The sequence below is a fragment of the Orussus abietinus genome, unplaced genomic scaffold (genome assembly GCF_000612105.2).
Source record: "Orussus abietinus isolate OABI.00-Male unplaced genomic scaffold, Oabi_2.0 scaffold19, whole genome shotgun sequence".
Lineage (NCBI taxonomy): Eukaryota > Metazoa > Arthropoda > Insecta > Hymenoptera > Orussidae > Orussus > Orussus abietinus.
The window spans coordinates 212,202-225,509 of NW_019395981.1; the positions used below are offsets into that span (position 1 = coordinate 212,202).

General features: G+C 57.7%; 1 protein-coding gene across 2 annotated transcripts in view; it reads right to left on the minus strand.

The window, feature by feature from the left end:
- The window catches only part of LOC105699794 (irregular chiasm C-roughest protein), a 94,954-nt gene extending 83,713 nt beyond the window's left edge, over positions 1-11,241 (minus strand). For both annotated transcript variants that reach the window (XM_012425099.2, XM_012425098.2), the window contains exon 1: positions 10,107-11,241. In XM_012425099.2, the coding sequence (XP_012280522.1) occupies positions 10,107-10,186 (80 nt within the window). In that variant the 5' untranslated portion in view covers positions 10,187-11,241. The remainder of the gene's footprint in view (positions 1-10,106) is intronic.
- Positions 11,242-13,308: the final 2,067 nt, after the last annotated feature.

Here is a 13,308-nt window from a genome sequence, read left to right on the forward strand (position 1 = left end):
TATTCCTTCTTTGGTTATTCGTGGGTCTCGAAGGTGCAGGTCCTGCAAGGACTATCAAGGATCACCGACGTCCCTCCTCCGCTGCCAGCGGATTGAAAGGAGCCAATAGGCCGAATCATCGACACCCCGTTTCGACAGCATCGATATTTCACCCCATGGACGCGGATATTCCGGCTTTCGTTATTCCGCCGCGTCCCGATGACGGGGTTCGATTCGACGAGCGGACGGGCGTTGCGACATCATTGTCCCGGAATAATGCCAATTGTTCCTGCAAATGTCTCCCTCGCGTGCGCGGCCCGTAATAAGCTCGCCCGTCGAAATCCCACCCGAGGGTGGCGCTTTTTCGAGAGGACGTGGAAATGGCCATTCGGGCCGGACAAACGAAGCCACTTTCGGGAGTTTCGGAAGGAAGTTGCGGTAAAGACCGACGTGTCCATAGTCGGATAATACCCGTTCCCGGAGCCGCAGGACTCGCGGTCCTCTCTATGGGAATTTATTCCAATTTCTCTCGATATCCTCCCTCTTTTTTTTTGCATTTCCTTCGCGGGGAATCCGAGTCCCCGCGGGAGCGAGAATCGTCGCGCCTTCCGCGATTCCGCGGGAATCCGACGCATCTCCGGGGACTAATGGAGGAAGCATTGCCGAGATCCGAAAAAAAAAAAACGGAGAGGAAAAAAGCACCGGGAGACATTTCCAGATCCGCGGTCCCGGCGTCGCGGGCATTCCTGCGCGTCCCGGCGGCGGCAGGACGCGCGGCCTAAAAAACACCCGCTCGCCGGAAATAATTCCCCTCCCTTTCGCGGCGACATCCGTCGAATATTTCCCAGCGTTTAGCGCGCTTTGAAAGCCCGAGTCGCGGCGAGAGTCTTTTCCGCGGGCCGAGAGTATTTCCCAGGGCCCAACCTAGCCGGCGGAAATTCTGGCTCTGTCCTCGCCACTCTGTCCGGGCCCCGGGCTCCATTCGAGCTTTTATCGGGACGCGGATGTGAAAATTTAAAGGGGCTAAGAACCGACGCGATCCTCCAAATGGCCGGGATAAAAAGGGCGGACCGCCCGGGCGAAAGCGCATGCAAATGTCCCCCGCCACCCCGGGGGGCGCATAACCGATCAAACGTGCGTCGTTATCGAAATCAATTCCGCCCTCCCCGGAAACGACTCCACCGGAACGCGGCGAGTCTCCGATTCAGCGCGTTAACCGGAACTGCGAGGACCCCCCGCGAAGCCCGACCACGAAGACGCTCCCAGAAGCCACCGGGTCGAGAAGGAGCTTTTCGCGACTTCTGAAAATTCCTCGGCAGAGCCCCTCCCTAAGACAGAGGATGCACTCTCGCGAATCGCGAGAGGATTCCCCTGGGAGCGATTCCGCGCCGGATTACGCGTCCCGGAGCTCCGGGAACGGCGGCCTCGCGGGATGCGCCCCCGGGATGGATTTTCCATTTATTTATTCCATTTAGTTACTTATACCCTTGTATATTTTATTTCGGGGGTCGGGGTGCTCCTTTTTGGGGGAGGTTCCCCCGGACGAGCGGGGATAGAGCTCGGGGAAATAATCGAGCGAAGGCGCTCGGGGCTGCCATTCAATTCGTTATCAATGCTCCTGGAAGAATCCTCCCGGGCCCCGGTGGCCATTGTTGGAAAGCTCGAGGGGGGTCGAACTATCGCCCCCCTCTGGAATAATCACAGCGCGCCAATTTACCTCGTCCTCATTATTTAATTTCGTCGAGCTTACAAGGGGCTTAAGGAACTTCGTCCGGGGGCCGGAACTTTGAACCGCTGATCTTATAAAGCTGGTTCCGGTCTCGCTTCTTCATATTAGTTTTTCCCCCCACTCGGGGCTCCGGCTTACGCGTTTCCCCGGCGAAATGGACCGCAGCAAACGGCGTTAACGGCCGTCCCGCGTTAATAAGCGGACGGGACGGAATGAAATTATTCCCCGGAAAATCGTACCGGGGCCGTCCTGCTTTTAAGGAAAAAGGAGCCCCGAAATTCGGGAATAATCGAGCCGCGCGCCCACCTCCACCCACCCCCGACCCGGCGGGCGGGAAAAGAGAAACGCATGGCCCGCCTTGCGGAATTTTCTCATAAACTTTCACTCGCAAATCGGATCGCCTGACAGCATGCCGATATTGGACTCAATAATTTCCCGGCGCAACTTTACACGTTCAATATTCCCGGCTCCCGGGGGTAAACACACCCAGGGATCGCTCGAAACAATGGTCCTTGCCCCCGGCCCTTTCGACGTATCCCGTCGTGCCGACGGGAACGGGCAAAAGTCGCGGGTCCCCGCAACGGCCGGAAATAAAAATATCCGCCGTTTAATTATTGCAAATAATTGCCCGGCCGGCTCGTTGCGCTCCGCGGGGAGATTCACTCTCCTCCCCGGAGCGGTTCAATTTTATAAACGACACGTCTCGCCGGAAAACTGCCGGAGTGGCGGCACTAGAAAGCGCCGACGAAGGGGGGGCCCAGGGGGGAATAAAAAGAAAGCTCGAAAATTCTAATCTAACTTTATACCCACCACCTGGGTCGCGCGATTCGATACTAGTCGCGGCCCTGTGCGCAACTTTTAATGACTCCTTGGCCGGTAATAACAACGACTGCGCACTATCTGTTCGCCCGTCATTGCGGGGGAAGTTTGAATCGTCAGAAGCCCCGGAATTCCCGTGCGAGTTTCGAGACTCGCGTAATCCCGGCACGTATGTGTAACGCGTGTAAGGGGGTGCGCGCACCTGGGCCGGGGGGAGGGGTCGAAGTGCAGCGGGTGATTACGCGAAGATGTATATATATGTATATAAATGTAAAATCGGAGGACGATCCTAGAATGAAATTAGCGAGTCCTGATTTATTTTGGGCGTCCCTCGACGGAGACAATTTTCCATTATCGGGACTTCCGGGATACACGGGATCTGGGGCGTCCAACTCGGGGACCATCTACGACCGATCAGCTCCCTGCCAAATCGGGAATGGCGGAGATCTCCTGTCCCTCTCCCCGGCGTTCATAACTTAGCACTATCCGATTAATCGCGCAACTTGGCCGTACGGTGCGCGCTTCATTAATTATCCTAATTGCCGCGATACACAACGGGAAAAGTTATAACGCCGGCGAGCCGAGTAGTCACTTCATTAAGTACCCGACGTGCTCCCAGCAGACGGATAATTTCCTGCGAATGGTCGGCCCGTAATGGCCGGGGCGCCCGCGGTCGGAGCTGGGACACATCCACGGGACGACTTCTTTCCACGAGGGGAACTTAAAGGAGCGACAAAGGACAGCCGACGACTCGCCCGGAAGGCCCCCGGGCTGCTCGAGGCCGAGAAAGGAAAAAAGGAGGCCGCGGAGTTTGTTTCGCCCCGAAGAGGCCGCGACGAATCGACGAGCGGTCGAGGTGGTCGAGAACAGTGGAAGAGAGACATCCTCGAGACGATGTACCTCGGCTGGTATTCGCGAGGTCCGGACAAATGGCTGGCATTTCTCCGTCCTCGGGGAGGGGACTAACCGGCCGGATATTTCATCCATCAGCGCGCCGCCATCGGTCGACGGTGATGAACAATTCCAATTGCGTTTGCACTTAATTAAGCATTCCTTTTACTCGCTTAGGAAAGTTAACCGGCGCCCCGGAACCTGCGGATACGCCTCCTTAAAGGCCCCGGCAATTAACGCTCGCTCGAAACTTCCCGCTAGTGGTTAAGTCGTAATGACAACGCCCGAGGACTCGCGCCGCCCTTCGGGAGACGTCTTCTTTCCTGGCCAGACAATTTCCCGAGGAGGCTGACAAAGGACCGAGGACTCTTCCCCCGATGCGAGACCTCTGATGGGACGAATCCGCCGTGAAATTCAACCGAGAGGTTGTCTAGCCCCTAGAGTCCGATCCGATGATCGAATCGAAAGAACGATCCTCCCAAGGAAAGTCACCGTGACACTTGGATCCCGAGAGTTCCCGATCTCCTGCACTAGTTAGAAGGTGGACGATCCACCCACTCCCCGATGACGGCATTAGGCTTTCGATTTAAAGACCCAGAGTGGAACTTCCTCCATCGACCTGCTCCCATCGGCGCGCGTACTTTCTCCTTAATCCAGGGTTAAATCCAGTCCCTGTGAAGTACCTAGACTAGAGGAGGCGCCAGACCACAGGTGCGCCCGTTCTCATGTCCAGCAAAATGGCATCGTCGGTATTATCATAGTTTCTAACGACCAAGGTGATCCCTTTGATCCTCGCTCTGGGTCAAGGATTTCAGTTCCTGGTCTCATGCACCAGTTGGACGCTAGTGAATACCCACTCGTCAGAGGCGACATTAGGCTTCCGATTTAAAGACCAGAACCTCCTCCACCGAGCAACTCGTATCGGCACGCGTACTTTCTCCTTAGGCAAGGGTTAAACCAGTCTGCGAAGTACATGGTCTGGAGAAGACGCCAGGCCGCAGCTGTACCTGTTCTCACGTCCAATGAAGTGGCATTATCGAGCCGCCGTCGATCCTCGAGACCTTACGGGAGCAATCTCGTCGGTCGAGTCGGAGCCTTCGCCGCGTGGCGAGGAATCAGCGTCGAGGTTAGGCCTAGAAAGACCACGCGAGGGCCCATAACTCACGAGCGGGCACGTATAACCATCGCTCACCTCGCCGTTTCAATGAATCCTGCGCCACTGGCCGGCGGTCTTTTGCCTTGCGGTACGCGTGGCGCGATACTGTCATGTCACGGATGGGAACGGCCGATAGGCCGGAAAAATAAGGCTAAATGGTATCCGCTGAAACGCCCCCGGCACGACCTCCTGCTCCCGCCGAGGTGCGTTCCCGAGCGAACGGGTTCGCCTAGCCCGACCCACCTTCCACTCTTTCTGATCGATTTTTATCGCTTTTCGTCGCTCTCCCCGAGATTTACAGGCGCCCCACACGGGCCCCGCCGACCGTTCGCGAGCAAAGCCCAGGATTCGCGTTCTCGGGTCGCGGACTACCTTGTAATCGCGACCGCACCTTGCGGCTATCGAGGCTAATCACAAGGCGCTAAGTGGTGACCCCCGATCACGGTGAGTTCCACTGGTAGATATCGACTTTTGGCCAACTCGGGGCACTAACTCTTTCCAATCTGGCCTCCTCCACCTCCCTGGATACCGGGGGTCGTATCGCGTTATTCCCTAGGATCGGTATATACCCTGGGATAATTAATTCACCGGGCTAACAAAATGACGAACGACCTCCGGGGCGGCGGATGCGGCGCGACCCGCAACCGGCATCGCGGAAACGGAATAACGGGGCACTCGTTGTGCGGGAATTAATCGATTAACGCCGTTAATGATCCCTGCGACGGCGTGGTCGGGTAGAGGCAGGGTGTCCCCGGGTGCACACCGGCAATTCGATCAGCTCCCTGGAACCGGAGGAAAGACCTCCCGCGACCTCGACTCCCTTTCGACCCAGACCTCGGGAGGCGTTGGGAGACGTCGGAGAGACGTCGGAAACGAGAAGGGGTTATCCAATTCCGGGGAAGCCCGGAGAGGCAGTGTCGTCGAATTTTCCCCCGTTAAACGGATCCGCTCGTTAGGGGGCTCTTCCTCGGGGAGGCGTCCGAGGACCCGCTTGACCACGCCTTTGCCGTTAAACCGACATTATCGTTGAATAAAAACGAGCAAGCGGCGGAATCCGCAGGGGGAAAAAGAGCGGAGACCGAGCCATCTCTCCTTGTCCCGACGATGTCGCGACAGAAATTGGAGCGGTGGTCAGGTCGAGCTTTGATACGAGGTCCACCTCGAGGGTCTTCACGGTCCGTCGAATCGTCGATTAGGTTAAGTTCCGATAACTCTTCTTTGATGGATACGGCCACTCGTGAAGACGTTGGTGTTTTTAGTCGCAATCGATGGGAGTAATTACAATGAAAAGCGCCTACTGCAGAGTATAGAGCTGGCCGAGGTCGTTACTCCGGCGGAGCAAAGACTGCGCCAATTCGCCCCGCGTCGCGGGTTTTACGTCGGATTTACGCCGTATGAATAAGTCAGCTCGCCAGCTGACGCAAATCTTGCGACATAGTTCCGTATCGCCGTCAGAGCAATCGATTCATCAGCACTAGCGGGGTCGTCGTCTGATCGGCGGGACCACGGCGATCCAGAGGCTCCCTGAAAAACGGCGAGGACCGTCGGCTCCAGGGGTAGTTTTCGCCCGGGGAAATTGCTCGCGAAATTACGGCACCGCGTGCAAATTACTCGATAGCCGGTGCTAACGATCCCTGATGCGACGATTCGTCGAGGGACCGGGGATAAAGGCGTCTAGACTGGACCCGGCGACGCCGCGAGGACGCCGCTCGATCGCGACCTCCGGACGGCGATAAACGCCGGGAGCGAAAAAGGAGGGGAAAAAAAGCGGAAACGAGACTCGGGTTATCCAATCCCGGGGAGATTGGGGCTAAATCAACCTGCTCGTTAGCGTGAAATTCTTCCTTAATGGCGCCGACAGAAGTCGCCGGCGGGATAAAGAGGCCGCCGGACCCAGGAGTCATTCGGAGGTCTGCCGACCAATCGTCGAGGATGGACAAGTCGCTCGTCGATGGCGACGATCGACTCTCGCGTGACGCTTCCCATTTCGACGCCTTTCCTAGTCCGATTCGACCGTAACGGTGCCTAAAGGCCCGGTAACGAGGCTGTTGCCCTCGGACAGTAGTCGGAACTGCTGGAGGTCGGGTTCGAATTGGACGCTTCCACAGCGGGGAGCTGGTGGGGCCAAATTCGATGCGACTAACTGCCCATGGGTACGCGCAACGGGTTAATTTGTTGTTTCTGTATCCCGTATACGTAAACTTTTTGATTGCGATAGAGTTCTTTGAGTTCCCTGCCAAGACAACGAATTACCACCCACCGATGCGGCTGTGCCAAATTTGAACGCGTCATCCAGCCACACCCACCCACACACACATACATCCTGTTCGCGTGCGAGACCCACCATGCATCGCGACATCGTACCCCACACAGGGTGGTCGTTGGACGTCTTCACCTCGGGATGAATCCGAGCTATGTGGGGCGAAAAAGAGAAAAGGGGGCAGGAAACCGTGCACCTGCACGAGCGGGTCGACAATCAGGGGAACGATCGACGCCGGGCTAAAGAAAGCGGAAACGAGTTGAGGTTATCCAATCCCTGGGCGACTTTGTCGCCCACTCTCGCGTGCGGATCCGCTCGTTAGGGCGGGATCCTTCGAGGTCGGGGAAGGAAGTGGCCACCCGGCGGGGCGGCACTCGTTAAAACTGCACTCGTCTGGGCTACCCGATCGACCACGGATGATGCAAATGTAAAGGACCCCCAGGAGGGAAGAATGCCGAGAGGCCAGGACCACGGTCTCGCCGCGGAGGAAAGTAAAAGCCTTCCTGCTGACCCATTTAACTTTGCCCTGCCGGTTCGGTTCTGGTGGACACTCAACGCTCGACGTCCGCCCCGTGAATGCGGCCACTCCGCCCAAAGACGGCCGCACCGCGAGGATCCAAAACGAGGACCGGGCATCCAATCCCGCTGAAAGCCGGACCGAGTCGAGTCGGGGGTGCTAAAGACCTCCTCCGGGCCAGCGAAAAGACGCCGCCAGAGGGTGCGTCGCGGCGCCACCACCGACCGTGACCGACTTAACGGGGGCCAATGGTCGAATTACCCAGCCAGGCCCTCCGTATCCCGCTCTCGGTCGTCTGGAAATTATTTCATTACCGCCGCCGGCGCCAACGGCACGTACGACCGAGAGGGTGGCGTGGGGGCGAATTTTATTTACTTTTAGCGAATCGATCGGGGCTGCCAACCCTGCGAGTCCTACGTGGCCTCGGTCCCGGCCCCTCCGCAGCTACCGTACGGCCGTGCCCATCGCCTGCTCGGCAATGCATTCACTTGCACTTGCACTCGCCCCTGTGCGTCCACCCGCACCCCTTGCGCGCCACTCGTGCCCGCTAGGTGCACACGCCGGCTACTTAAGCGTCCTCTGTCAGTCGGTAAGCTCTCAGCCTAGTCATCCCAGGGAACAAACAGCTGCCTTCAGGCTGATTTCAGAGCCGGTCTTTCCTTCCACTTCCTGACCCCCGCGCAGAAATGGTACCGCCGATATAACGAACGCTCGACACCGCACCCGGCGATAATTATTGGCCGTTAATCATCGTGCGAGTGGCGCTGAACCTCGAACGAGACAGGACACGAGATTCGAGAAGCGGGGCGTCCACTTTTTTTGCCGGTTTTTCTTTCCGCCTCCAACGCAACGCACCGCCGAAAGCGCGCCGGGTAGAGCTGGGCGGACACGATGAAAGAGCCCCAACCAAGGGCGGATGCGGAAAAACAGGGTCCATCGCAACGTTTCTCATGGTCCGACCACGGGGAGCCATGGACTGCTGGCGAGGAAAAAGAAATGGGATTCTTCTCCGGCAGGAGTTAATGTCAACCCTTTTGGAGTTGGAGTCTTTCCCAGCACCAACGACGTTGCCCGTGCATTCGGGGCTCCACTTCGGGACACCGTGTGAAAGGTGCTGGCGAGGACCTCCACTGGGTAAAAGGGTGGAAAGCGAGTTCCAGAGTCACGAGTCGGAAGAGATGTGTGCCCATTTTAATCAAGAAGTCCTGGATCGATTTTTCCTATCTTTTGAACGTCGTCGCTGTACAGGGTAGGGCAGCGACTTCGCAGGGCGAATCTCTGAAGGAGGAGTAATTCTGAATCACCAGGGCGACTATTATCCGGCCGGGCGTCGCGGACGGGACGTCGGGGTATAAAAGGTTAATCATCGTCATTCTCCCCCGCGTATTTAGCCCTTTACAAGTCGCGCGCGACTCGAACCGCTTCCGGAAGTGCCGTTTCATCCGGCGGGACTTTGAAGTTCCGCCCGCCGTGCCGGTTGCTCTTTCCTCGGCCGGGGGAAAGAAGTTTAAGCCGTTTCTCAGGCAAGTTTTAATTCGTTAGCGACTGTCCTGCCGAGTCTTGGCCCCGGCCCACCAGGGTAAACGAACCCGACGTCGACGAGCGTTTTAATACCGCCCCCCTCGAATCCCGAGAATTAAGCTCCCAGCTGCACCTGACTCCACTCGAGAAGACTCCACCACCCTGAGAGACACCCTCGAGGGGACTCCTCCAAGGACCAGGATAGATGAAAACCATCGAGCGGTCGCGCTCTCCAGTGCATTGGCGTCTAAACTACGGTGCACCCTGACTTCCCCATCAACCGATACTACCAACGCGACCTACCAATGGGGACCAAAAGCTACCTTCGATTGGACGCACCGCACAGGGTGGTCGCTAATGAGAACCACGGCCGACGCGATCACGCACCACTGAATGTAAACCCGATACATATCGAACGTAACGCAACCTCGTTTAGCGCGCGCCTCCACCACACGTCCGCATCCTACTTTCGGGATTGCTGAATGAAGGCCAGAGTCGAGCGACGACCGCCCCATTAAATATTTGGCCAGTCGTCATCGGACCGCAGAAAATCATGTCGACGCGTCCCAAATTCGGGGCCCATGCACCACGTGGTGCTGATCAAAAACGCATCGAACCACCCCAAACTCGCTCCACCGCATCGGGCATCGGTGCGACGAACCACCCCCCGGTTACGGGGTGGTCCCGCCGTCCCTTCCCACCCTATGCAAATCCGGACGCGTGTAAAACCCGGGGCTACATCTAGCATCCTGTGGCAGTGGGGCTCCAGTGATTCCGCGTCGTCGCAGGGGACGCAAAGGGGTCCACGAGAGAAACCTTTGGAACAGGTGCGACGTCTCATTCGCCAAGTGCCCTCTCTCCAGGAAATCCACGAGGTGTTCATTTAGAGAACGGGATTTAATTAGGAGGCACGCGGCTCTTCGCGCCCACCGCTCTAATCACATCGGCGGACAGACGTGGCTTTACAATGGTTTAGCTAAAGCGAAGCCCTTAATGTCATTTCCCGGAGTGCGGCTTAATCCAATGTCCAGCCTCGCGTGGTAGCGCTAGCGCTTTCCAGTCAACACGAGGACGAACCCCAGCAGGGACACGGGCCTCCTTCCGCCCCAGGATCGAAGACATGGGTTCAATCCGAAAGGAACATCGGGTGCCCGGACACCCCGGGATGCTGGACGGTGCAGCGTCCCGAGGGCATCGGATGTAGTCTAGATCTAGGGAGATCGTGAAACCTTACCTGGTGTTGTCGCCGACAAACGGCCCCTTGGCCACGGTCTCGGCCAGGAGTCGCAACCCCCTCGTTCTCAGCCCCGGCATGGTCGGTCTTTCGCGTCTTCCGAAATCCTTTGCTCGGTCTCGCTCGCTCGCTCCGGCTGGCACCTAGCACTATCTCTTCGTCATGTCACGGAAACTTGGGATGCTGCGTGCTAACATATTTCACGGCTGCCCGCTAAGAGGCGCGAGGCATCTTCCGACTATAGGGTCCGCACCAACACCGCAGACGCGGAATCCGCCCGAGTCATAAGGCGGAGGCACTCCTGACGATCATCCTTCAGGATCTTCCCTGCCTATAAGAGATGGACCCTCGCTCGAGACAACGAACGGACTTAGATCACCGTTAGGGTCCCGGCAGGTACGGATACCTGGTCATACGGGTCCACAGGATGCAGCTCGGCACTTGTCGCGCCGATGGGGCACCGTGGCGTCGGGGGTATCCAATTACCAACGGATGCGACCCGGATCCCGGGTGTCCGTGTCGCACCGAACGCACCCGTTCACACAGATTCGCGGGGACTCGCACCGATTTCCACTGGACCACGCTGGATCGGCACCGGCACTACCGAGGCGACATGGACTGGTGCCGGGTTCGGGGCACTTTCGAACCACCGAGTCACCACTCCATCGGCGTCTCCACTCGAGCTCGGGGACCGGTGCAGCGTCCGCCTGAGAACCGGTCCGACGATCCCGCAGAATCAACAGCCTGCGGTACCTTCACCCGGGTGTCGAGTGGACCGGTCGCCGTTTGGCCCCGGATCCACGAGTGGTATTGAAGTCCCCCAGAACCAAGTTCCGGATTTTGCGTGCTGGAGGTGCCTCCGGTCACCGAGCGGACCCCGAGCGCAGTCCACCGGCGACCTCGAAGACCAGCACCCTGCGCCACGGGTCCGCGGCTCCGATACCCAGCTCGCCGGCGAGTCGACCCGGGCACGCTTCTCGCGGATGATCCCGGGAGTCCCGCGGGGTCACCGAACCCCGGACGCGCCGAGGCCTGGATCCAAACCGGGTCTGCGTGGGCTGGCCGGCGGGCGGCTCGCGCTGGGCAAGGTCGCACGCACTCGGAGCGGTTCTGCGGTACGTACCCAACCCGGCAGGTCCCGAGCGCTGCTCTTTCAGAACTACTGGCGCGACTCCGACACCCGCTCCGACGCCCCCCACCCGCGGCGCGCCCTCCCCTCCACGCGCGCCACACGCGCCCCTACCCCCTCCAGCGGGGCTCGCGCACCAGGCTACCAGGAGCGACACACGCTCGCGCGGTGGTGGGGGTAGGGGTCGCGTGGCGCCCGCTGGAGGGGGGTCGGGCAGGCGCACAAATCGAGCAGCGTGCGGGGAGGGGCGGCTGCAACGGGCGGGGGAACTGGCGCAAGCCTCGTCATCAGGCTCGGCTCCAGCGGTCCACCGGATCCGACGGATTCAAGGAGCTCTCGCCGAGGGAGGGGAAGGCGCGCTTCTTCTGCTTCTTCGGCACGACCGCCGACCGAACGGTCATCGATGAGCCGGCTCTCCTCTCCCGGCACGGGTGCTCATCGAGCGCCCGAATATCTCTGCCCCGTCACGATCTCGGATTTAACGAGGGACCTTTCTAACGAGTCTCTTTCCAGATGGAGCCACGCTTCCCGGGTCTGGAAATCACAGCGACCTTGAATTTCTCACCGATCCTGGACACCCACGTTGCAACAAAATATACCCTGGAATTCGCATCCTCGACGGAAGCTTCATGCGCGACGCATTCATTTTTTAACCTCCGCTAAAATGTATAACTCGCGTATCGTTTATAAAATTATAAATTTATGTAGAGATGGAATAAATGTTTCTACGATCTTTGGGGAGGTTTTGTGAAAGGATGGGATGTATTGGCTGGTTTTAAACTAGGCGACACCCTGTAGATTTTTCTCTCTCCCTCTTCCTGGGTCTCGGCAGCCGATCATATCGGCGCTCTCTCTCTCTTGCGCCATTTCGCGACCTCTTCGTCTCTACGCTCTTCGGAGGGCGACGGCGAGAGGTTTAAGGCCTCTTTCCTCGGTCGCGAAAGAGATATCTTCCGAGTCCCTCGGGCTCTGCCCCTCTCGCAGCCTTTAACGTTCCTGTATATGAGAACCTGCTGCGACCCTACCGAGGAGCCGTCGCGCTCCTTTTTCTCGGCCCCGCCGGGCCGGGGGCACCGAACGGTTAAGGCCGCTCCATCCGGGGAAGACGAAGGACGAGCCCGCGGTCTACGCGAGTCCGATGGGCTCCGGATGCTTTCCTTTCGACTCCGGTCTTGCTTTCTCAGGGAGAGAGTGCGTGGAGGGGCCGACAAGCGGCGCAACACCGCCGAGACCAGGATAGCTTCGTAGAAGCCTTCGCCCACCACCCGTCACCACGTGCTATTAATACCGTATTAATACCTTCCATCGACCTTGAGATCATAGCCATCACCTACCGTGCTAACCAGGTGCACGAAGAGGTTACGGGCAACCTATAAGAGCCTCTCCCATAACCTCGAATTATTTTTAAAAATCCCATCTCGTCGACACTTTCCTCTCTGTAAATAGTATTAGAAATCCCGATGAAAGTTTAACGAGAATCGGTTTCTCATCGGGTTCGTTGAACGTCGAGAAATCTACGAAGGCCGCTGATCGAGAGGACGGCTGAACTGCCACTCTAATTATATTTAAATCATTTCTATTTATTATCTATAATTCTCGGTACCAGAAGTCCCGCCTGGCCTTCCACGTGGAGGGGAATTTCTATCGGGAAATCTTGATCGAGGAGGAAAAATTTCGAAAGTTTATTTCTTGGGAATCTTTTTTTTCTGCTGGTCCTCAACGGATACAGTGGGAAATCGCGTGAAATCTTGATTGGAGAGGAAAAATGTGAAAATCGTATTTTTTTTTAATTTTTCTACGGTTCTTTTCTCAACCGATTCGAGGGGAAGCCATTTCTCTTCGGCTAAGTGTATCCCGCTCACGATTACTAGGGTTCGGGAGTGGACTTTCGAGGATCTTTCCGTGACACTCGATTTGGAAACCTGGAATGGTCTCGCGTTCTTTCGTCGGGGTCTCCCATCAGGACGGAATGGGAATCGAAGGTGCGGTACGCGTTGCGGATACTACCCCGGCGATTTCAGTTTAAGCCGAGGCTCTCCGGTGTTGAATCGATGCTGAGCCACGATTTGGCCG